General features: G+C 52.4%; 8 protein-coding genes across 8 annotated transcripts; 3 read left to right on the forward strand and 5 right to left on the reverse strand.

Annotated features, from left to right (window-relative positions):
- Positions 1-1,191: 1,191 nt before the first annotated feature.
- On the reverse strand, positions 1,192-4,014 carry SET3 (SET domain-containing protein 3; the record flags this gene model as incomplete). Its single annotated transcript, XM_062877527.1, has 1 exon — positions 1,192-4,014. One exon carries the CDS (start codon positions 4,012-4,014, stop codon positions 1,192-1,194), a length of 2,823 nt encoding a protein of 940 aa, XP_062733306.1.
- A 1,008-nt stretch (positions 4,015-5,022) lies between these two features.
- QC761_0051580 (uncharacterized protein) lies at positions 5,023-5,382 on the reverse strand (the record flags this gene model as incomplete). Its single annotated transcript, XM_062872484.1, has 2 exons — positions 5,023-5,113; positions 5,243-5,382. The coding sequence occupies 2 exons, from the start codon at positions 5,380-5,382 to the stop codon at positions 5,023-5,025; spliced, it is 231 nt and encodes a 76-aa protein (XP_062733307.1).
- Positions 5,383-7,147: 1,765 nt separating this feature from the next.
- Positions 7,148-8,383, forward strand: NPC2 (Phosphatidylglycerol/phosphatidylinositol transfer protein; the record flags this gene model as incomplete). The annotated part of the gene is made up of 3 exons (XM_062877528.1): positions 7,148-7,889; positions 7,965-8,181; positions 8,267-8,383. The coding sequence occupies exons 1-3, from the start codon at positions 7,684-7,686 to the stop codon at positions 8,381-8,383; spliced, it is 540 nt and encodes a 179-aa protein (XP_062733308.1). The 5' UTR covers positions 7,148-7,683.
- A 274-nt stretch (positions 8,384-8,657) lies between these two features.
- On the reverse strand, positions 8,658-9,863 carry VMA7 (H(+)-transporting V1 sector ATPase subunit F). The gene is made up of 3 exons (XM_062877529.1): positions 9,346-9,863; positions 9,133-9,270; positions 8,658-9,055 (listed from the first exon to the last, which is right to left on the reverse strand). The coding sequence occupies exons 1-3, from the start codon at positions 9,436-9,438 to the stop codon at positions 8,915-8,917; spliced, it is 372 nt and encodes a 123-aa protein (XP_062733309.1). The 5' UTR covers positions 9,439-9,863; the 3' UTR covers positions 8,658-8,914.
- Positions 9,864-10,164: 301 nt separating this feature from the next.
- QC761_303850 (uncharacterized protein) lies at positions 10,165-12,160 on the forward strand (the record flags this gene model as incomplete). The annotated part of the gene is made up of 2 exons (XM_062877530.1): positions 10,165-10,416; positions 10,468-12,160. The coding sequence occupies 2 exons, from the start codon at positions 10,165-10,167 to the stop codon at positions 11,869-11,871; spliced, it is 1,656 nt and encodes a 551-aa protein (XP_062733310.1). The 3' UTR covers positions 11,872-12,160.
- A 209-nt stretch (positions 12,161-12,369) lies between these two features.
- BFR1 (multicopy suppressor of BFA (Brefeldin A)) lies at positions 12,370-14,882 on the reverse strand. Its single transcript, XM_062877531.1, has 3 exons — positions 14,492-14,882; positions 13,183-14,352; positions 12,370-13,123 (listed from the first exon to the last, which is right to left on the reverse strand). The coding sequence occupies exons 1-3, from the start codon at positions 14,621-14,623 to the stop codon at positions 12,935-12,937; spliced, it is 1,491 nt and encodes a 496-aa protein (XP_062733311.1). The 5' UTR covers positions 14,624-14,882; the 3' UTR covers positions 12,370-12,934.
- On the forward strand, positions 14,712-16,385 carry RPB5 (DNA-directed RNA polymerases II 24 kDa polypeptide (RNA polymerase II subunit 5)). The gene is made up of 3 exons (XM_062877532.1): positions 14,712-15,320; positions 15,374-15,456; positions 15,517-16,385. The coding sequence occupies exons 1-3, from the start codon at positions 15,225-15,227 to the stop codon at positions 16,043-16,045; spliced, it is 708 nt and encodes a 235-aa protein (XP_062733312.1). The 5' UTR covers positions 14,712-15,224; the 3' UTR covers positions 16,046-16,385.
- Positions 16,386-18,662: 2,277 nt separating this feature from the next.
- Positions 18,663-20,378, reverse strand: QC761_303880 (uncharacterized protein; the record flags this gene model as incomplete). The annotated part of the gene is made up of 1 exon (XM_062877533.1): positions 18,663-20,378. One exon carries the CDS (start codon positions 20,376-20,378, stop codon positions 18,663-18,665), a length of 1,716 nt encoding a protein of 571 aa, XP_062733313.1.
- Positions 20,379-21,767: the final 1,389 nt, after the last annotated feature.

Genomic DNA, 21,767 nt, shown 5'->3' on the forward strand with positions numbered 1-21,767 from the left:
CTTTTCACTCTCTCTCCTCAAAAACACACCCACTCAACCTTCACAACACCCATACATTTAACATCTTCACCAAATTCGACATTCAAAACTCAACACATGAAACTCTTACAAGCACCAATCTTCATATCATCATTTCAAGATGTAAAAAAACAAAAAAGAACGGACCCAAATTCTCCTTTCAATTTTATCTTTCCCATTCTTTTTTCCGACCAAAAAAAAACCCTACATTTTCGGCTTCCTTGGATCGGAAAAAAAGAACAGAAAGAAAGAAAACAATCCAGTCCTATCGAGACCGGACCCAACTATATCGCTTTCAAGGGAACAACAAGAAACGAAAAAAAAACAAAAAAACACACAACCGTTGTGGTTTAGTAACCGCCAAAAAGAAAAAGCAGCAGCAAATCCCAAACCCAGCCCAATATCCTCTTCCCCCTTCCCCCCTTTCCGAGCCCTTATTTCCTTCCAACCCCTCCCTGAAAAGGTTTTACGCCCCAAGAAAAAAAAACAACCAAAAAAAAAAAGAGATCCCGAAAGTTCAGAAAGGTAAGAATGATTGATCGTGGTCAAAGGTCAGTTAAAACCAAACCCACACCCTCTTCGTTTCCCACCTCCGTTTCCTTTCCTTTGCCTTTTTTTCACCCTCTCCCAGCCATTAGTCACAAACACACATTCAACCACCCCCGAGCAATCCCATCCCATCTTTCAATTCATCCACCCCCCGTTTTGAGGGACCAGAAAAAAAGACGGTGACCATCACCACCACATATTGAAAGAAACAACCAAAACCAAAAGGATATAATGACCGAAACCAAGAAAAAAAACAAGACCCGGGCCCGCTGCCAAACTCCAAGCCTGATTTCATATCATTAAGTTGATAAAAGTCGTCGAACCGCCTTTTTTGCGTTCGACCTAACGATAGCAGAAAAAAAAAAAGGAAAGAAAAAGCAACCATGCAACTGACTTGCGCAGAGGAAGCCAATGCCAGATGTCGGTTTCCTCTCCCCTTATGCCTAGCCTCTTTCTTCCTTTGATAAACGCTAACTGAAACCCAGCAGCTTTCTCCCAAAACACAATACAACATTTCGACATCTCTATATACTATTACATGGGCATATTGTTCTATGCCGCCACCCCCTTCGGTTTTGCCAGTGTCGTTATTGCCTTTCGTCACATACCAAGTGGTGGACTACATCAATCCTTTTCAGTGGAGGACGGGGCAACTGAGCCAGTACTTTGGTTGTCGTTCCCACCGGTCTTGGGCGCGGTCGTCGAAGTCGTTGTACTGCCCGTCACAGCTGATGTTGACGGCGCGGAACCCTCCACTGGCGCAGACTTGGGCTCCTCTGTAGTCGTGGAGGGAGGCCTGAGGCTTGTCGCGGCCGATGGTCGGCCTTCGTTTATCCTCCGCTTGTAGTCGCTTAGGCTCATCTTCTTCTTCACCGGACTAGGGGCGGGCGCTATGCCGTTGACTGATGGTGGACCAAATGGACTTGGAAATCCGTTGACAGAGAAAGGTGACTGCATGACCGACCCGCCAGCAGATAACGGGGTGCCGGCGGATAAAGAGCCAGAAACCGGGCTGCCAAACGCAGGGACTGGAGGCATTTGCACCCGGAGATCGGGCGATTTGTGCTTCATCGACGCCATCGACAATGGGCTAACGACCGGTTTTGTATTTGATGGGGCATCCGTCATGGCCACATCCTTGGAGCTGACAACTGTCGCTGGGCTGCTGTCGGGTCCCTTGGATGAAACCGGAGATGATAAGGATAATCCTTGACCGGGCGAAGCATCGGCCCCTGAGTTGGAACCGGCATGGTCCATCGCTCTTCGTTTTCTCCTTTCTTCCTCCTCGGCACGGAGCTGACGACGGTTATCCAAAGCTCTTTTCCTCAAAGCACATCCCACCCTCCGCTGAGGCGTCGCTGTTTCTCGCTCAGGATCCGTCTGGACGGCAGCATCGACGTATACTGGTGGATCGGCAGTCGGTACCGGACGAGGAGGGCCAGCAGCGACTGAGCCTTTTCTAGAGGCTGCCTTTTTCGTATGACGACCATGCGGTGGGATGGTATGAGGGGAAGTGGGCGACCCGGATTTGCTTCGGACAGAGGTACCCGTACCAGCGTCGGCATAGAGGCGGTCAGATAAACCATTTGATACGTTTGATGTTTGCGCAGTCAACTTGGCTTTGGAAGCCCTTGAATGGGGTGCGGCAGTCCCATCTGACACCCGCTTCTTCTTACGGGGCGGTTGCTGCTGCTCCATGCGGCGGAACGAGTCTTCCACCATGGCAACCTTTCGCTTGTCGCGGTCCGTCGGCTCGGTAAGTATCCCAAGGGTATCGAATGAACCTTGACGCGCTGTTGGCGTCATGTCGCGACTCGGTGGTTTGCTGCGGGAGGAGCCAGATATCGACCTATGCTCGTGCTCAGGAGCATCATCCAAGTGGCCCTCACTAGGAGCTCGGCTGTTGGTGGCATGTCCTGTGCTGCTGGGCGAGATCGCATGCTGAGCTTTCGGCTTGCGCTTCTTGGTCTTTTTTGGTTGTGTCTTGTTTAGGTGTTTTCTGTGAAACAAGGCAAACGCGCACTCGGGTCCTAGATCACAAGCACACCCTCCAAATTCCGACAGCACGATCGACACCCAGTTGGCGAGCTTTAGATACTCTTCCTCATCGGCGGCGACTTCAGACTGGGCACCCGTCACCTCGTCGCCTAAACCAAGAATTCGGAGCATCCTCGCCTTCTGGGCGGTGGGGAACCTAAAGTCCCATGCTATCGTGATTTGTTCTCTGGGTGCAATGTCTCGCTCGCTCACGAGCCAGAAGTGATATTCGCCTTCGTCGGAAAGAAACGTGTCAAGGGCGGCATTTGGCCTGCAACTGCGCCTGACAAAGCGGGCCTCGGAACCCTCTCTTCGGGTATCGATATAAAGGGGGAGGAGAGGGTGAAAGAGTACAAAAGGGAGCGGGGTGGTGAGGTCGTCCCATCGATTCTCTAGTTCGGCACAGTACTCGGTTTGGAAGCCAATGTGACCATTGACCTCCATAAGCAGCGAGTCCTTTTCGATTGTCGATGTCGCTCGGAGATCATGCCACTGCAACACTGTCCCTGGCGCGACATTTTTTCTGGTTTGTTGGACCTCGACCTTGCCCCTGAGCGAGCTGGCATTGTCAGGAAGCTTCGAAAATACATCTTTGCCTGACAGGCCTGTTTCTTTCTTCATCTTTTCCGGATTGCGCAGCCAACTCGTCATCGTGTTGGAGACTGACAGTCCGGCAAAACTGTTGACCTTGACATTCCGAACAGACGGTTGCTCATTGCAGAGCAGCTGGAAGGTTTGGGAGTAGGTGTGTATCTCAAAATCGTCGGGAAGATCGGGAGGGGTGGTGGCAGGACTCAAAGGGTGCGAGTGCGCTGCTTTGGCATTGCCATAGGAAGGACTTCGTTTCGGGCCCGGCGCGCTGATCGACTGACTGGACTTGTGTGAGCCCTTCGTCTTCTTGCTAGGCTGGCGGTTGTCGTGTGGAGCGGGATGTTTTGGCGCATGTTCTATGCTGTGGTGGCCATGTCCGTTGATCTGGATATCTGTTGGCTTTGGCTTCTTCTTGTGGCTCTTGGTGGGAGGGCGCTTCGGCTTCTTATCCGACGGCTCTGCCGCCACGGGGCCTGCTATCCTGGCTCGCTGACGTTCATGTGCCTGCTGTGAATCGATGCTCCGTGGATCACAGTCCACGCAAGAATGCGGGAAGTCGGCAGCAGAGACATCCTCGACCTTATCGGGATAGTAGCACTCGATATGCTGCCACGTTTCGCATGACTCGCAGAAGATAGTATTACCATCATCGTCTGGATAATTGCACACACACTTTATCGTGTATGGCTCTTCCTCGACAGGCTCCGGCCTCGGCGGATCATCTCGAACCGCAGCGGCAGCTGGAGGCAAAAACGAAGCTGGTGAAGTCTGATTAGGAGGCGCGAAAGGCGTCTGCAATGGTGGGAGCTTGTCTGTCATAATCTTGATGATAACCTCGCGATGGCGGGATGACCGAGGGATTGTATGGATGATTATCTTTTTGGTCTGAAGGGCATACTGGTCGCGCGATTTGACGCGATTGACCGTAAGGTATGTGCCGCAATGAGGATTGGACCGAAGAAGAGGAGGGTGTCATCCGTTTGATCTGACGATGTGATCAACCCACGGGAGGGATCCGACGACACCGATGGGATGCCCGCCTCGAGAGGCAATCAGAGACGGAGCTGCCAGTGAATGATGGCTATCCCTTCTGGCTCGCGAATCGATCGGTTGGTCGGCTGGGTGGCTGGCCGGGTCGGTCGGGGTTGTAGAGAAAGGGCCCTGTAGAAGGACACGTCTTGTTGTTGGGGTCGCGATGGAAGCTCGATCAGCAAAATGAATAAAATATGTCGCTGTCAAGCTAGGACGATGGTGAATCAGACTGGCTCGCGGTGTTGCTGAAAGGGAAACCCGAAAACGGTGTGGGTGTCGAGAGTAAAAATGTGGCGATCGTCACGGAAGGCTCTCTCGACGGGAGCACAATGGTGGTTGGTGAGCGAGGAAGAAGCGCCTCGAGGACAAAGGTGCTCGAGCAGGCAGTAGGCGGGAATAAATCGCGAGGCGCAATGGTTGGAAATCCAGCTCGGGTGGTCGAGAGGCGAGCGACGAATGGGTGACGCGAAAAATGCGGACTGAATAAAGAGAGGAAGAGTTTGAAGGGGAGGAGGAGTGGGAAAGTGCAAGAGCAGAGAGGGGGGCCCACAACAACGAGGAACCAGAGAAGAGAGAGGAGCGCTGCCACTTGCCCACCCGCCCACAGCACGCTGCGCTGCGTTCAGTAAAGCCCCGTGTGCCAAAAGAATGGGTCTGCGACCTGGGACTGGGACTGGGACCGGGGGGGGGGGGCCACTGGAACAAGTTGCCCAGAGCAGAGGGAATGTGAAAGCACAGACCAGGCGAGCCGTGACTTTGCATTGGCAAAGCCTTGGGGGGGATTCGGGTGAGAGGTCAAGGACCTTGCTTGAGCTTCTTTTTGGGGGGGTAGGGGAGGGTGTGGCCGAAGACGAAGAGCCGAGGAAGACGACCTGAGAGTTGCCATCTGAACCTTTTCAGCAGTATTCTTCCTTGTTCACCCAGTCCTGTCGGCGATGGGGCTTCTAGCGCGCGACGCCGACAACGAAAAGAAAATTGAGGAGCGAGTGAGGGCAAACCCAACCTTGGAAAGTACCCGAGTACACTAGCCTCCAAGCGCCACTTTGCTGGTGCAGTTGGTTGGTTGGATGCCGCCGACGGCAGAGGTGCCTGAGGCATCACTCCAGGCAGTGCAGTGCCCCAAAGGGAAAACTCAGGGTGAAGGTTGGTGGGCATTGTTGGTTCAGAGGGCGCCTTCGGGATTGGAGGAGGGGAAGATGCGGGCGGGGCTCCCTTGGTGGTTGATTGAACGCACCGGTCGGTTGCTTTGCGCACCAAATCGCCCTCTCGGACTGAGGTGACTGACTCTTGACTGCTTGCCTGAGCTGAAGGGCGGGGAAAAGGAGGTCGTTCGCACACAGCGACATGCAAACTGTCAGCAGCACAATCCTGCACACCTCGTGCAGATACTGTGGTAGATATCGCCGGGAGTACTGGAAATGAGTGATAATGGAGAAGAGACACAAACCAGAAATTGTAAAAGTGTCGGTGACTCGCAGTTAGCAGAGCCGGCGAGTTGGCTCCATATAAGAGGAGTGGTGGTGAGGAGTTGCCCACGACTAGGCCAGGAAAAATTTGCGGGTTGCAGTGGGTTTGCAATGCTGAAAGGAAGGTTTGAGAAAAGGAGAAAAAGGGAGCATGTTGGTGATGGCAGGCAATCCCACAGCACAGAGGTCGCCGGAGAAACTCCTGAGCTGCTGTGAGCAAAAAAACAGGCCACCCTGTGAAGTGGATGGCCTGAAAGGGTGCCTTGCCTTGCTCATTGGTGTTCGCCGTGGGTCGTGGTGTACTGTGCGCAAGGCTGCGAAGAGGGCGGGGTTGAGAAGCATGGCCCCGTTTTTCTCTCTCGACCATCTATAATTCCCATCATCCAGCAAATGCCAGATACTTTCCAGGCCTGGCAGCTGTGTAGGGTGAATTCTACTTTTTGTGATCCGATTGGCAAACAGTGCTGCGTGAAAGCTTTGCCTCTTGGTTTTCTTTCACCCAGATGATTCACCCCCTAGACCCCTGAGCTTGATGACACCTTACACTGCCGTAGACACCTGTCCACACCATGAATCAGCTCACAGCAAAAGCTCACCCTGTCCGAAAATGTTGGACGTGCAAGTGCAAGGACATGGAAGCTCTCTGCTGGCGCTGGTGCTTGTAAGATGTGGTCCGTTTCCGGGACTGCTTGTCTGACGTCACGTTTCCAGATTTCCATCTGTTGTCGGTGCCAAGTCTTTCTCAAGAGGCCGTATCGGAGAATGCTTTCCAGAAGAAGTCCGTTGTAGAGTCATCAACGCCAGTGCCTTGATAAACATCACCCTACTATGAGCTTGTGGCGGGGTAGATAGATCTCCAGCGATAAGAATACTTCCTGGACGAATCCTGCTAAAAGGAGGATAGGGGTCTCGCATCAAGGCCTTTCCAAAAGATACTGCGACCAAACATCATCAATATGTTGCCATCGTTGCACCATGCTACAGCATGGTTGCTTTGCAGGACCGCGACAACCTTTTGCCCCACCAGCGCGCGACCGAGTCACGAAGCTCCCACGACTGATATCCAGGGGCAAAGATCCGGCAGAGTCTCAGACAAGCATGAGGCCGTTGCTGATAAGGTAGGGAAGCTAGCTCATGGCTGGCGTGGGTGCTGCTGGGTTGTAAGCTGTTGTGAACTGGGCATCTCGTAGGAATTATTGGTGTCACGTCTGCTTCCGCACATTTGACTAACAAACAATGGCTATCGGAAGCTGGGAGCAGTTCCACCATGCTGGCTACGCAGGTCCCGTCCTCTTATCGTCTTGTCATTCTGTCGGCCGAATTCATGTTGGTGTATGCCATCTGCTAGCAACCTGTCAGCAATCATCAAATCATGTACTGACCGATATAAAAGAGTTCATCAGCAATAATCCTAGATATACACAATCTGAATTCTTAGAGGACTGTCTGTGATGGACAAGTTTAAATCTTGGAAAAGTCCACGATATCCATCCGTATCGCTTGGAGAGATCCTGTGTGCGGGGGTCTGCAGATTCACGTTGGACCCCTGTTTCGGCCCGCCACTCCCAAGCGGTGATTGGTTTGCAAAGGCAAAAGTGCCCGCCCCGGTTCACATGACACGCCCCCAATGAGACAAGTGTCTGTGGCGCCCCAGGTTCCTGCCGTGCACGGCCGCCCGCTGGAAAGAAGGCTGGACCACCCATGACGTGCGGTTGGGGTTTTGGAGGCGGCCAACCACGGGCAGCAGGCGAATGACACCGCCCACCTCTCTGCTCAACAGCAAAGCCAGTCAGCCGCTCCGTTTGTCGCCATCATCATCGACCTCTCATCAACTTGCAAAATAATCACCCGTCAGAAACTTGTTGATTTTCACACGCGGAATCACCCATCAATTCCGCCATCAAAATCCCACGACAACAGAATTCAGTTGTCACCGGGCCATCATCTTCCCCGCATTTTCCCTATTCTCCACCGATAACCAGCCCTCACCATGAGGTTCTCAACAACCTTTCTCGCCCTCGCCACGGCGGTCAGCGCGAACCCCCTAAACACCTTCCGCAGTGAGAAGCAATCACTTGCCCGCCGCGACGATCTTCAAATTCCCGGTGATAACCCCCTCAAGTACTGCGATGCCGACCGCGGGGACGATATCATCACTATCGAGAAGGTGGACTTGAGTCCAAACCCACCTGAGGCGTATGTGTACCAAAATCAGATGTCAATCATATCAACATGACAAAAAAACAGAAATCTAACATCTTCTCCCCCCAGTGGCACCACCCTCATCATCGAGGCCAGCGGCACGGTCAAGGAGACCATCCTCGAAGGCGCCTACGTCAACCTCCAGGTCAAGTACGGCTACATCCGCCTCATTAACACCCAGGCCGATCTCTGCAAGGAGATCAAGAACGTCGACCTTGACTGCCCGATTGAGAAGGGCAAGATCTCCATCACCAAGTCTGTTGACCTCCCCAAGGAGATCCCACCTGTATGTTTTCTATCACTATCACCCTCTCCCAACAACAACAACAACAACAACAACAACAACAAACCAATGCTGACTATTAAATTAGGGAAAATATACCGTCGAGGCCGACGTCTACACCGTGGACGACGAACATATCACCTGCTTGACCGCTACCGTTGTTTTCGGCAAGAAGTCGTTCGGCAGCATCCTTGGTGACTTGTAGGATCCTCCAAGCAAGGGTGTCAAACCGCTGTCCAATGTGTAATATGCTGTAATGCCGTTATGGATATGAAGGGGGCGAAGGGATGGATCGGTGGGGGGTGGTCCATGGAAAGATTGTATTGTTTATACACACGCCTTTGCACATGCATTCTGTGGGACGTTTTGGGGAGCGCAATTGCTTGGGATTCGTTTCATTCCGTTCGTTTTTATCAGGGTAGTCTGGGAGTTTTGTTGTTTTTCTGGCTTGTTTGCTGTTTTCATTGCATTTTTTGTGAGAGAAGTAGCATATTGAATGGTAGTAAAGGAGTCTTTGAGGCTTGCTATACTGGAATACACAGGAACATCATTATGCTTCGTCTAACCGCCTCTTGTTGGTGTTTTAATGTTGTGATCACCCACCCACCCACATGCTCTGTCACATTTCCAATCCCCAACTCGGTCATATCATTGCGTCTCCCGACTCAAACTGCCAACCTTTATGTTTCCCCTTCCAAATCCCGCCTCTTGATCATGACGCCCATTGCGCACCAACTTATTCACCAAACAGCCTTCTCACCCTCCTCAGCACGCTGTCCTTTTCGGGGTCATAAGGGTGGTCTTTGGAGGGGATCTCGAGGACGGTGGGGAAGGCCTGGGTGTAGGTATCGATGCGGTAGCGTATCCGGTCTGCGATCTATATCCTCACATCGTCATCATATCAACCCCCATTCTTTTTGTTCTTGATTACGTGTGGGGAGGGAGGAAACGTACATGTTGATTGATGAGCACAATGCCAATGTCTTTGCGCTCGGTGGTGAACTTTTCAAAGGCGGACTCGATGGCCGAGGTTTCGGTTTTGGCGTCGACGACGAGGAAGTTTTTTTGGTTGTCGGGGGGGGAAGTTACGTGCTGGAGGAGGGAGGGGGGGGGGTTAACATCGGGAGGGGGGAAGGGGTTGGAAGGGATTGGGGGAGGAAAACATACACCAATGCCGGCGAGGAGAAGTCCAGTAACGGAATCCTCGTCACCTATCACGGCGAGGAATTGCCTGTCTTTGTAGTCTGCTTGGGAGGCCATGGCTGGCGCTCCGGGGGTGGAGGGAAGGGGGAGAGGTTTACGATATTGTGATTGTGTGTGTGGGTGTCAAATAAATGCGACTGCGACAAAAGGAGGAGTTCAGTTGGAGGGGGAGGTTGTCGTGTAAGTTGGTTTTGTTAATGTTGACGATGGTGAGGAGGAGCGGGCAGTTCCAACCAACCCCACAGTGGTGATGCTGTAACAAGAGCCAACTGAAGTGACGCCGCCGCCGCAACAGACAGTGGATATGCCAGGAGCTCTGACCAACAAGCCAAGCCTACGCTAGTGGGCTGGCTGCCTGGGCTCGGGTGCCGGGGATGTGATCCCTGTCCCCGGCAATTTTCCGCTTGTGGAGAGAGCTTCCCTTCTGGTCCGGTCTGGCTGGTTGCGGGTTTGTAAAAAAAAAGTAAACAATTGTAACGTTGAAGGGGGAAAAGAAGAAGCAAATTTGCGACTTTCTTTCTTTTTATTTCTAGCGGGCAAAAACACTGACAACTTTCGCGCCGAAGGAGTGAAATCTTTGTTTCTGGCAGGGAAACAGGTGAAAGATTGAAGGGTCTTGTCTTTCACATTTTTAACGCAGATGGGGATTTGAGAACAAGTCGTGGTGGTGACTTCATTGAGCGGCCGAGCGAAAAGAGGGACGGACGACCGAGTTGCGCGATTGCATACCGCAGCGAACGGATAACTTTGACTTAAGAAGACAACACATCTACACTACACACGATGCCGCCGACGCGCCTGGTACGGCGACAGCCGTTGTCGGAGAGGATCAAGGCCCGTCTGAATCCTGGCGACTTTTATCTGTGGCTTTCGGAGGAGATTCAGACGTTTGACTGGGACTCTACCGCTTTCGGCACTCGGTTTGGACTTGCGGCCAACTTTCTCTTCTTGATTGCGAGGGCTAATATCGTCTCGCGTCCGGATGTGGATGATGTTTTTGGCGATGCTCCGGCCAGTGGCCCGTTGACCTTCTTGGTGAGTTCTCTCTCTTTGATGCAGAGATAGTTGGAGCTAACAGATGATCAGGCTCGTTTTAGCATGTGGGCTTTGACTGCCATCTCTTGCCTGAACGCCTTTTACACCCTGACCCGATCGCGTACCTACCGTCTATTCGAGGCAAACGTCGAGCAAAATGCCCCCTCCACGCCCTCTGCGCATCGCGTCCGCGTCGATTCTTCACCCGCGTCTTCGAGCCCACTGGGCGTAATACAGAGCCTCCTGAGTTCCGAAACCGCCGAGCAGCGAGCGCACCCCGACAAGACACGCGATGTGTGGGAGATGAAGGTCTGGGATCCGTATCCGGCCACGCTTCGCCTGTTCTGCTTGTTCAGCCCCGGCCACGTCTTGATTCACTGGCTCTTCTTGCCTCTCGTTGCCATGGACCCCCGCCCCAGCGTCACCGTTTTCAAGTGCATGGCTCTGCAAGCCATCCTCTCCGCCCAGATGTGGCTCATGCACTCCAAGTTCACCCGTCAGGGCAAGGACAACGCCATCATTCAGAAGGAGGTCATGCATGAGTACGACGTCAAGTATGTCCACCCTAGACTGCACCCTGTCTACCGCGAAGTTGGCATTCAGGTCTCCATCAACGACGACAAGATCGAACAGGAATACGTCGCTGTTGGGACGCCATCCTCTGTCATCCGTCGTAACTTTGAGACGCACCCCAACCCGAACTACGCCAAGATCATCGACCCCGACGGGCTTCAGGCCATCAAGCTGAGAAACACATTTGCTGGCACACCTAGGGGGCGCGTTTCCACAAATCCATTCACCCCCCTCGCGGCGAAAACAGCCAGACCCAGCACCCCAGGCACCATCTCGACCCCCTCGGCCCAACTCCTCGGCTACCCCGACCGCGGAGACCACCACCACTTCCCGGCCTCAGTAACTGTTAACCGCAGAAGCACCGCCGCCCCGCCCGTTTCGTCGACCGGGTCCTTTACCAAATCTTTTACTTCCTCGTTTGAAAACGAAGCCTCGACCCCTGTCCCTCAACCCCAGTCAATGAACAGGGCTGTCTCCCCCTTCAAGGCAGGAACACCGATGCGGTCCAGCTCGGGAACCAACCCGCTGGGTGTCCCCTCGAGCTACGGCGGAAGCCTAGGGCTGCATCAGCACAAGGACAGCCCCCTGAAGAAGGCGATGAGCATGGAGGGAATCGGGAGGTCACCGAGGAACAACAGGGAGATGGCGGCGCTGGAGCAGAGGCAGTTGAATGAGAGGTTTAGGGAGAGGAGCAGTCCTGTTAAGCAGAGGTTGCAGGGTACTCTGGGGATTGAGCAGGAGGAGGGGGGCGAGAAGGAGGAGGATGGGAACAATAATGCAAGTATTGGGAGTGGAAGTAGCTTGGCGCATTCACCGGAGAAGTTGGCGAATTTGAGGGCTAATAGGTGGACGCAGGAGAGGTTTCCCACTCGGAGGTTGTGATGGAAGGTAAGGTCGCTTATTTCTATGCCTGACTTTGCTACCTATGATATGGCAACAATGGGGGAGATGGAGAAACTGGACGGCGTTTTTGGGGCCTGGATTTTTGCTGAGAAATAAGGGCATGGGGACGGTGGTTTCATGCATTTTATGGGGGTCTTGGGATGGGGCGTTTTTTTTTTTGGTGGTGTATTGTTCATGCCTTGTGTTGTCTGCCCTGGTGCCTTACTTGTGGGTGAGGGCGGATGATATAAATTAGAGTAGTAATTGATTTTTATCAGCTTTTGGTCAATCTTGAGTGAGGGTGTGCGATGGTGTGTCATCCTCTCTCTACGAGAGAGAGCGAACGTTGGTAAACTTCTCTCGAAGGAAAGGTCTAGATGTTTTATACATTTCAAAAGGTCGCCTTGAGGGCGTCAAGATTGTCATCACGCTACACGCTGCCAAGCTAGGAAGAACTCACGCAGGTAGTAAGGTTACTAAGCTATAAAATATCACACGCAGGTGTTAATATTGAACCTGATCATTTTTCTCTACCTCGCTGTTTTCCCATGTGATACCGTGAAAGAGCCACACCGAAACACGATACAATAAAATTTATATACCGCTCAAAAATAAAAAATAAATAAAAAGCAGCAATACTTTGCCACGTTTGTCAAGGTCACGTCTTCCGCTCCGAGGGTGCTCAATCCTCTTGTTCCCGGGGAATAAGAATCGTTTTCATTGCAAAACCGTCCAAACCCTCCCCCCAGACCATGACCGCAACGTAGCCTGGCGGAGGTTCGCCATTAAAATCATCGGTCGTTTCAATCTCACCCGCCGTCCTAGCTGTGGGGGAGAGTGATCGAAGAGAATCACTGTAACTTGGAGCACCGCTATTGTACGTAAGCTGACTCTCCGAATCTGAAAGATCATCCCCAAGCCCAGCCTCGAGTGATGCCAAAGACGAATCGCCAGAAACTTCCTAAAGCTCGCTTTGCTCCACCTCAGACTCAGGAGCCGGTTCACCCTGAAGATTCTGGCCTTCCTCGACCTCGGCAGAAGACTGGTCGTCACGCGTACCATCCTAGGCAGCGGTCTCGACCTCATCAGCCTTGGCAGGCTCATCGGCCTTCTTCTCCTCAAGACTGACGTCCTCGACAGCCTTGGCGGTCTCGGCAACTGCCTTGCCCTCCTTGGCCTCTCCGTTAGAGACAACCTCGCCGCGCTCCTCGGCCTCGAGGCGCTCAATTTCCTTCTTGGCCTTCTCGACGTTCTGCAATCTCGATTAGAATGACATCGTAGCATGTAGAAAATCAAGCTTCTAAAACCCACCTTCTTGGTCTCGGCCTCCTGGTTGGCCTTCCAGTTCGCGAGCTTAGCCTTGATTGCCTCAATGGCAGCAGGGACATCGGCAGCGCCGGACGGGAGGTTGATACCGAGAGTCTTACAGTCGTCCATCACGGCAGGGGGTAAGCTGAACTTGCCAGAGGCGGCGACACCACCCTCGGCCGCCTTGTTCTTCTTGCCCTTCTTGCCCTTCTTGGCCGCAGGGAGATAGTCCTCGTCGCGGTCCTCCTTGCGCACAAGGCGAACGCCCTTCAGGCCGTCGGCCTCAACCTTGCGGATGTCGGTGGCACCCAGACCCTTGTTGGCAACAAGAGGGGCCTTCTCGACAGTCTGGTGAGAGGGGTCGAAAAAGTGAAGGAGGCTGTTGGCGCGGCGAATCTCCTCAAGGAAAGCAGGTTCGGAAGCCTCAGCGAGCATCGCCTTGGCACGCTCCATGCGCTTCTCTTTAGCATACTTCTCGCGCTCAGCAGCTTCACGCTCGGCGCGCTTGGCCTTTTGCTCACGCTCGTAGGCAGCGGCGGCCTTCTTCTGAGTGAAGTATTCATCTCTGAGAGCCCTGAGCTCGGCGTATTTTGCATCCCTCTCGATCTTGAGCTTGGTACGCTCATCCCTGAGCTTGCCGAGGTTGTCACGGGCAGTGTTCTGCTCAGCCTTGATGACGTCGAGTTCGGCCTGAAGAGTAGCGTATTCCTCGCTGAGCTTCTTGGCCTCGGGGGTGTCCAAGCTGTCCTTGATCTCCTTGATCTTGGCCTTGTGCTCGTCAATCAGCTTCTGCTGTTGCTCAAAGCCGCCAAACAACTTCTTCTGCTTGCGGAGGTTGGAGATCTCGTTAAGCGCCTTCTTCTCATCAACAAGCTTCATCATGCCGGAGTTAACATCGCGCTCGAGACGGGCAATCTTCTCCTCAAGTTCCTCCAGGTTCTTGACGGGCAGCTTGGCACGGTCGGCCTTGCTCTCGTTGATAAGGCGCTTCACGGTCTCTTCATGGCGCTTGATTTGGTCGAACTTGGAAGCGCGATCCTTCTTGCCACCACCCTGCTGTTCCTTGATCTCGTTGAGGCGCTTGATGAGCTCCTGTCTGCGAATCTGGGTTGGATTCTGGGACTCCTGGTCCTTTCTGGGAGCAGCAAGATCAATCTGGTTGTTTACAGCTTTCTGTGAACAAATTGGGTATTAGCATCTCCGATATTCGGTGTGACCCATATAAACCTAGGCAGCAAACGACGGGCGGTTCACAGCGGGAGGCTGCATTTCGCACCGGGGGCCACACGGGGACAACTGAGCTGGGGCTTACAATCTTGTCCTGCAGAGCCCTGACCTCCTTGTCAAGCTTAGCCTCCTGCTCCTTGAACAGAGCCTCGTCAGGTCGGCGGATTGGGCCCGTAGGGGCGGCGGCGGCGGCCGGAGCGGTGCTTTCAGTAGCCATTTCGAGAACCAGAGAGCGATACCGGGTAGAATGCGTTGGGTGCAAGAGGATGCTGTGAAGGAACAACCCCAGATGTTGGTGTCAATTGGTGACCCTGAATCTGGTAGGAAGATGATCCGCGGGATAGTGTGATGTGTTCTGAAGAAGTGGAGGAAAAAGAGGAGAATATTTCTGTAGCAGTACTGCGGTAGTGAACAGTGGTGACAGCTGGTCCTCCATACACGCCCTTTCTGCCCCAAAAAATCAAAAATTTGGGAGCAACAGCGCTATCAGGCGCCCGGACCAGGGGCTAAGGCTTCAAATTTACCGTGTTTAATGTGGCACGTGCGCATATTCACCTGCCAATCCCAACACCTGCAAGCACCTCTTTGATAAGCCCACCCCGCTGTGCCTTGCTGTATCAGTGGGTACACCCCCCCCAGCGGTCAATTTTTCGGTTCCCTTCTTTCTCAGCCTCGCGGAAAGAGAACCTTGCAACCTTTGAAGCTTTTCGCAAACCACCACCACCACCACCAAACTAGTCATCGCCGTCGCCCATCCTCTCCATTGCCAGTATCTTCCCTTCGACCACATTTTCAATCGCAGCAGATAACTATCCACAATGTCCGACGACTTTGGCAGTGGCAACATCCACGACAAGGAGGTGTCGCGACTCTGGCGCGCATGGAGGACCATCCACGAGATGGTCGCTGACCGGGTTCGTGGGTCTCAACATAGACAAATCGATTCTATATACTAACAAAGCCCCAGGGCTACGAATTGGCCGAGGAAGAAATCAAGATGCCCCTCGATGAGTTTAAGAGAAAGTTCACCAACGGCGACGGTTCCCCAAAGTATGTTGTCCCCTGTCCCCCTTCCACTCTTCAGCCTTCTAACTCTTCTGTTCATTATAGCCGCTCAATAATGTCCTTCTCCGCCCGTCCCTCCGCCAGCATGATCAAAAAGTTCACCCCTCCACCAACGGCCTCCAACCCTGACCCTGCCCCCGAATGCGGCACCATCTGGGTCGAGTTCTGTCCCGAGAAGACGTCCATTGGCATTTCAGTTATGAAGAAGTTTGTCGAGCACTGCGCCAACAACTCATACAAGGCCGGCATTCTCGTCACCGCCGTCGCTCTCTCCGCCCAAGCCCGCAAGGTCATGACCGTAACCAGCCAGTACACCCTGATCGAGTGCTTCCTTGAGGAGGACCTCCTCGTCAACATCACCCACCACGAGCTGGTCCCAACCCACATTCTTCTGAGCAGGGAGGAGAAGATGGCCTTGCTCAAGAGATACAGGCTGAAGGAGACGCAGCTCCCACGAATCCTGCAAAAGGATCCCATCGCGAGATATTTGGGGCTGAAGAGGGGGCAGGTGGTCAAGATTGTGAGAATCAGCGAGACGGCCGGTCGCTATGCTAGTTACAGACTCTGTGTTTAAATAAGGACAGAAAAAGACGGGGGGGTTCGGCAGGCTTGGGAGAAGTTGCGGAGGAAAAGGAGAGCAGCAGCAGCAGCATGGTTTGCTAGCATGCTTTTTTTTTTCCTGCACAAAGTTATACACACCAAAAAGGGGCGTCTATCTTCATATACGGGGGTTGGCATGAAACTGGGTGGTTTGCTTTCTGGCGTTTTACAGGGAAGAATGGGATTTGGTTTGCAGACAGTACAGCATGTCGTTTTGTAGTCCATAATGGCCGACGGTCTATCTCGCTCTTGTAGTTAGCGGAGAAAATGAGACATGGGTCATAATTTGTAGATTGAGTAAAGCAGACGGCCGGTTGCTCATGGCTGTGGTGACTCGTGCGGGAGGCGTATTGTTTTCAATCCAAACATCATTCATAAAACATCTTTACGATGAACATCACAGCATAGGAGTTGGTCCAATCATTCTCGCAATCTTCAAAGAAAAATATTCTAGAAGCCTTTTGTCCCTGTCGACGAACATAGAGACATCAGGTACCATAACGTGAAGTGTATGTTACACCCTCCTTCAACTATTGAGACCTGCAGCTCTGAGACATGTCAGCATCGACTGGTCAGATGACCCTATTTCTGTTTTTTTTCTTTTTTTTACGACACTTTGTGGTCGAAAGCGTTGAAACTACCGAGCGCAACACAGTCGCGACACCGCACACCCCTCTGTCTTGTTGCGTATATCCTGTTGCTATCACCGAGTTCATTAAACTCATATGTCACCCGAAAGCCTAGGCAGGTAGGTATGGTCCAGCTTATGGCACTCCATACCGTAGGTAGGCAGCAGAGAAACGGTCCACGCCCAGTAATCATCGGATAGAATGTGCCTAGACGAATGGGTTCTTCGCAACCAACCTAGGTATTCCATAGAAGCCTATTAACACCGCTTGGAAGTTTTTCGTCTATTGCTTTCCTGTCTATCCTACAGTCCTGTAGAAGATTTCTTCCCCTTAGTATCGAATCACGGCTACAAGACCAAAAAAAAAGATAATAATCATTCGGGAGAAAAAGTTTCAGAATCCCAAAATGTGAAAAGGGGGGGGAAGGATACCAGGTATCTGCGACATCAACTAGAGGGGCTTATCTACGTCAGGTCATGGAAGTCTTGTCCGCTCCAAGATCCCTCTGATGAATGGGAGAGAATTATGAGACGAGTTTCGAATCGCAAATCATTCGTCTTGCACCATGAGCTATGATTTTGCGTTTTCAGGGCTGCCATGCCCGATAGGTATGTTGCTAAAGTACCTGGATATGTTTCGTCTGCTCTTAACATCAGTTATATACAATTCACAGGAATCGCACCAGCGAACTGCACTCGAGTCAGTGTTTCTCTCCCAATTGACAAAAATATCCCGACTCACAGAGTCGCTCCTTTCTTCGTCTTTTCTTTCTTTTACTATACAGATATATCTATCTCTAACGGATTTAGTAATCCCCCACATAATGGGGACTGTCATCTATAGACTACCAGCTTAGATTCGGCTCTGTGATTAAGAAGACCATTTCTAGCCCGCATAACTAGTTTAATCGTTCTCAAATTAAGGATACTAACTTACAGGGAGTTTCTAAACGGTGTGAAGGTGGAGATCATTACCGGCGGAAGGGAGGGGGAAGTCGGTAAAGAAAGTAACAAGAAACTCGAGGAAGGGAAGGCCGACAGGAGAATGGACATGAAGGTACATCTTTTACTTTAATTTGATGCCCGTTAACTTTAATGGTATATGCTCTTCGGGTCTTGAAAAATCCTTTCCATGATAGGTTAACGAGAAAAATCATCCTATAACAACGTTGAAGGACGTGATCCTAGAATAAGGTACGAATCAATATTTAATCGGGAGAATAAACCCATCATCGCGTCTGACACTTATGTGTTAGAGATGATAGACAGGTATCGTCGTGTAGGTAGTGTATGTAGGCAGGTCGTAGACAAGGCCCTATCACAAGACAAAGATAGACATAAGGTAGGCAACTCCCCACGGTCAGTCAACAAAAAGCATAGAATTTCGGTGCTCATTTTCCTTCATCATCAATCACAAAAACCGAATCTACAAAACCCCTGCGTGTTGCACCTATATGTGCCAAATCGAGCTCCCATCTCTTCAGACTTGAGAGCAAAAGGACCAGATCTCGATCATCAATTTGATCTCCCGCTAAAATCCAACTGCCGGACCCACCCCCACACTTTTCACTTCTCGGCTGTAATATACATGTCGTTACACCATTTCGGTAATCACCGCTTTTATTCAGGTTCTCACGATTCCCATGTCAGCACAAGTTTTGTCTGCGTTATATAGGTGCGGTAAGTTTTGGGGTATCAGTTTCTTGTTTCTTATTCCTAATTAACTGCCTTATATCCCTTTTGATCCACCATCTCAAACAATAGAAATGTTGTCCTAGGTATCATCCACTCCCGTGCCAATATATTTGGTGAAAATAACTGTTCCATGTTAAGCATGCCCCCCAATTAAACATGTGCAACTTTTTGGTATATTCTTTCCTTTCCTTTCATTTCCTTTCCTTTCATAGCCCATACCCAAAACTCCAGCCAATAGTACCCAAATCCCAAGATCAAGAAAACCCCCCTAGCACGGCGCCTCAACAACCCTCCTCCATCTCCCCGACCCGCCAACCTCCCCATAACCAGGTAGCCTGTCCTCTTCCTGCTCCTGACCCTGCTCGTTATCCTGCCCGGCTACAACACCATCCCCATAACCAGGCAGTCCATCCGTCCCAGAAGAAGCATCCGAGGAGGAACTCCCAGTATTCTGACTCGACACCCCACCACCGCCACCCATCCAACTATCCCTCCCCCTCTGCACCTCCTCCCTCAACTCCTCACTCATAACCTGAATCACCCTCGGCCTCAAGTGCTCATCCGCCTGCGCCTCCTCAAAACTCGGCAGCTCTTGCCCCAACCCCCCAGCAACCGCCGCCCCAGGCTGCTCAACAGCTACCTGCAGCGGCACCGTCAAGTTCACCCTCGTCCCCCCACTGCTCCTCTTCTTGCTCTTCTCCAACGCCACCGCCATGTTCAGCGACAAAGACAACGTGTACACCCTCGAAGCGATACACCCGTGAAAAGTCGGCACAAAAGTCTTCTTGTCCGTCGGTAAACTGATGGGGATGTCCACCGTGGACGTGAGATACACCGGACTCTTCTGCTTGTCTCTGCCCACCACAGGGGAAGAAGACGACTCGGTCCCGTACCCGCTATCCCTCCGCTGGTTCCTCATTTTCTGCGTCCAGCTCACTTCGGGAACAGCAGAAATGGGGGGCAAAGAGACAGAGGTGAAGAACTGCCCTCTCCGGTCCGTGACGTAGGGCGTGTTCCACTGCTCTCCTAGATTAGGAAAATCAGAAATCGTGCCCGACGAAAAGAACGTGTGAGCCGTGACTTTCCCTGACACACCCGTTATCTGAGGCGGGGAGGCAATGTGGGAGGGGTTTTCGGGGTCAAAGGTCAGGCTGACTCTCATTGTTGGTCGGGAGACGAGACTGTTCCCGTCCGACGAAATGACTGCTGCTGATGGTTGGTGGGCTTCGGCGGTGATCTTGCCCAGCTTCGTCGAGAGGATGAAGCTCTTGCGCAAAGTTTTGGACTTGGTCATGCTGTATAGTCTGTCCTTGGGGGTGATGTTCAGGGGTGGTTCCTCGGGGGTTGATGGCAAGACCTGGATGTTGCGTGTCCCCTCCATGATTCTCGTCTTCTTGATGGCGGTGTCCTCTGGTCGCGGGCCTGTGGAGGAGACGGTTTCCCTCAGAACGCGAGCTTTGATGCTGTATTCCACACGGGCCATGCGAGGCGCCATGTCGTCCTTCTCCCAGCCGCCGCCCATGCTGGGTGGGAGCAAAACGTGGTGATCCTGGAGCTGATCTGATAGCCGCTTGTGGTTACAGGCGTTGATGGTGAGCTGGCTAGGAATAACAAAGTTGAAGGGAATGGTGTAGGTCCCGCCCGTCTCCAACACCTTGGGCAGGGGGTATGTCGACTCGGGGACTGGCATGACCATCTTGAGGAAGGTGTGTGTGATCTCCTGGGGGAAGCTCATGCCGTCAAAGCTAGCCTTGGTGTTGCCAATGAGAACAATCTGAATCGAGTCGAAGTGGACATCTCGCTTGGTAACAATCGTAACCTCGCCCTTCACAGGCGATCCAGATGTATAGACTTTGGTGTTGTAGTGGTCCTTTAGGTGGACTCGGATGTCAGATTTGGGAAAGGCCAGGTCCCTAGTAAGTGGTGGGAAGTCATGCGAGTCATGGGCACTCGAGGCCGAGTTTGATGAAGGTGTAGCCGCCATTGTGGAGACTAGACGGACTTGAGACCGAGTCCAGAGGTAAACGGCTGGAAGAGGACAAGATATAGCAAAAGGGGAAATTGCTGCCAACGACGGGTGTAACTGAATGTCTCCTGTTGGCTTCCGTGGGCAGCAAACTTTTCAGAGGTCGTCACCTGTGCCGACAAGACAGCAAGCGTACAACAGCCAGCGGGATGGCCAAACAAAGAAGGTGTAGGTAAGAGGGGTCCGATTGTTCACAATCGATGGGTCGGAAAACTATAACAGCCTCAGGCGTTGAGCGGCGTTCGCGACCGTCTTATAGCGGGCTTCCCTAACCCCATGGTTTAGTTGGACCCAGGGTAGATGGTGGATAACAAAGCTTTTGACTCATTACAAAGCCAGAAGAAAAAAAAAGAGAGAGAGCTAGGCGGACGAGGCAGAGCATTGATCTGGCTAACCTGCTTCTGTTCCCCGGGGTGCCGTCCATGTCTCCCCCTTCCCTACCCTGCCGACCCAATGCCTACCCGGGCCAGGGGGGTGTGATTGGAGCACATGTGGACAAAAAGGACGTGGGTGGTGGTGGTGGGTGCGCAATTGCTACTTTGGTCAACGGCATCAAAAGGAGGGCGGGGCAGCTCTTGGCTCCCATCACTCGGTTGGTCGTTTCGTCAGTCGACCCGGAAAGCTGAACCGCTATTTGGCATCGGCAAGGAGTGGGATGCCGTGATGGAGGGTGCCAAGAGTCCAGACGAACGCCTCGCGCCCTGCATCCTCTTGTGTTGCAAATGCTGGCCAGTCTCTTTGCTCAAGGAGAGGGTGTGGCCTCTCTGTGAATTTGGACTCCCTGATGGGGACATGATGTGGAAAGGCTGACTTCCAGGGTGTTGAACAAGGACAAAACGATCGTCAAGCTGGGGTTGTCATTGGCCAGAGCTCTCGACACTAGCTAGCCGTGATCGATGAGCTTTTTTAACGGGCACCATCGTTTCGTCTCTTGTTGGCCGAAAGGCGCAAAAGTCCGTTGACCGGTCATCGGATGTCAAAGGGAAATGCTGGGCCGTCGCTTCGACGTCAGCCGTTTTCCCTGCCTCGATGTGGCTTGGTCTAGTCTGATCTAGTGATACGTATGTGCTTTCAATATGTGATATGTTGCCCATGTGTCACTATCTGAATCTCTACGGGTAGCCATCTGTGAAGGAGCAGATAGCTTCACAACCCTCACCAACCGTCTGATATGTTCCTGAACTGTCACCAAGCCCAGCGAACAGAAGAAACTCTCCGAGGAGATCACAAACTATACAGTCGTCATCCGATCTTCATAGACGTAAGGTACATAGTTCGAGCGGTGTTAGCGGTCCCAGACAGTGACAGAAGGCGGGTCTTGTCTTCAATTCTTAATCCCACTGGGTG

Source organism: Podospora bellae-mahoneyi, chromosome 3 (genome assembly GCF_035222275.1).
Source record: "Podospora bellae-mahoneyi strain CBS 112042 chromosome 3, whole genome shotgun sequence".
Lineage (NCBI taxonomy): Eukaryota > Fungi > Ascomycota > Sordariomycetes > Sordariales > Podosporaceae > Podospora > Podospora bellae-mahoneyi.

What these genes read in the sequence shown, in the direction of transcription:
- VMA7 (XM_062877529.1), bottom strand. Translation starts at nt 9,438, where the DNA reads ATGGCCTCCCAAGCAGACTACAAAGACAGGCAATTCCTCGCCGTGATA. An exon ending in TTCTCCTCGCCGGCATTGGT is followed by an intron (nt 9,271 to 9,345) that starts GTATGTTTTCCT and finishes TCCCTCCTCCAG; the next exon opens with CACGTAACTTCCCCCCCCGA. An exon ending in TTGTGCTCATCAATCAACAT is followed by an intron (nt 9,056 to 9,132) that starts GTACGTTTCCTC and finishes GTGAGGATATAG; the next exon opens with ATCGCAGACCGGATACGCTA.
- BFR1 (XM_062877531.1), bottom strand. Translation starts at nt 14,623, where the DNA reads ATGGCTACTGAAAGCACCGCTCCGGCCGCCGCCGCCGCCCCTACGGGC. An exon ending in GGGCTCTGCAGGACAAGATT is followed by an intron (nt 14,353 to 14,491) that starts GTAAGCCCCAGC and finishes ATTTGTTCACAG; the next exon opens with AAAGCTGTAAACAACCAGAT. An exon ending in AGGAGGCCGAGACCAAGAAG is followed by an intron (nt 13,124 to 13,182) that starts GTGGGTTTTAGA and finishes TCGAGATTGCAG; the next exon opens with AACGTCGAGAAGGCCAAGAA.
- RPB5 (XM_062877532.1), top strand. Translation starts at nt 15,225, where the DNA reads ATGTCCGACGACTTTGGCAGTGGCAACATCCACGACAAGGAGGTGTCG. An exon ending in ACGAGATGGTCGCTGACCGG is followed by an intron (nt 15,321 to 15,373) that starts GTTCGTGGGTCT and finishes ACAAAGCCCCAG; the next exon opens with GGCTACGAATTGGCCGAGGA. An exon ending in AACGGCGACGGTTCCCCAAA is followed by an intron (nt 15,457 to 15,516) that starts GTATGTTGTCCC and finishes TGTTCATTATAG; the next exon opens with CCGCTCAATAATGTCCTTCT.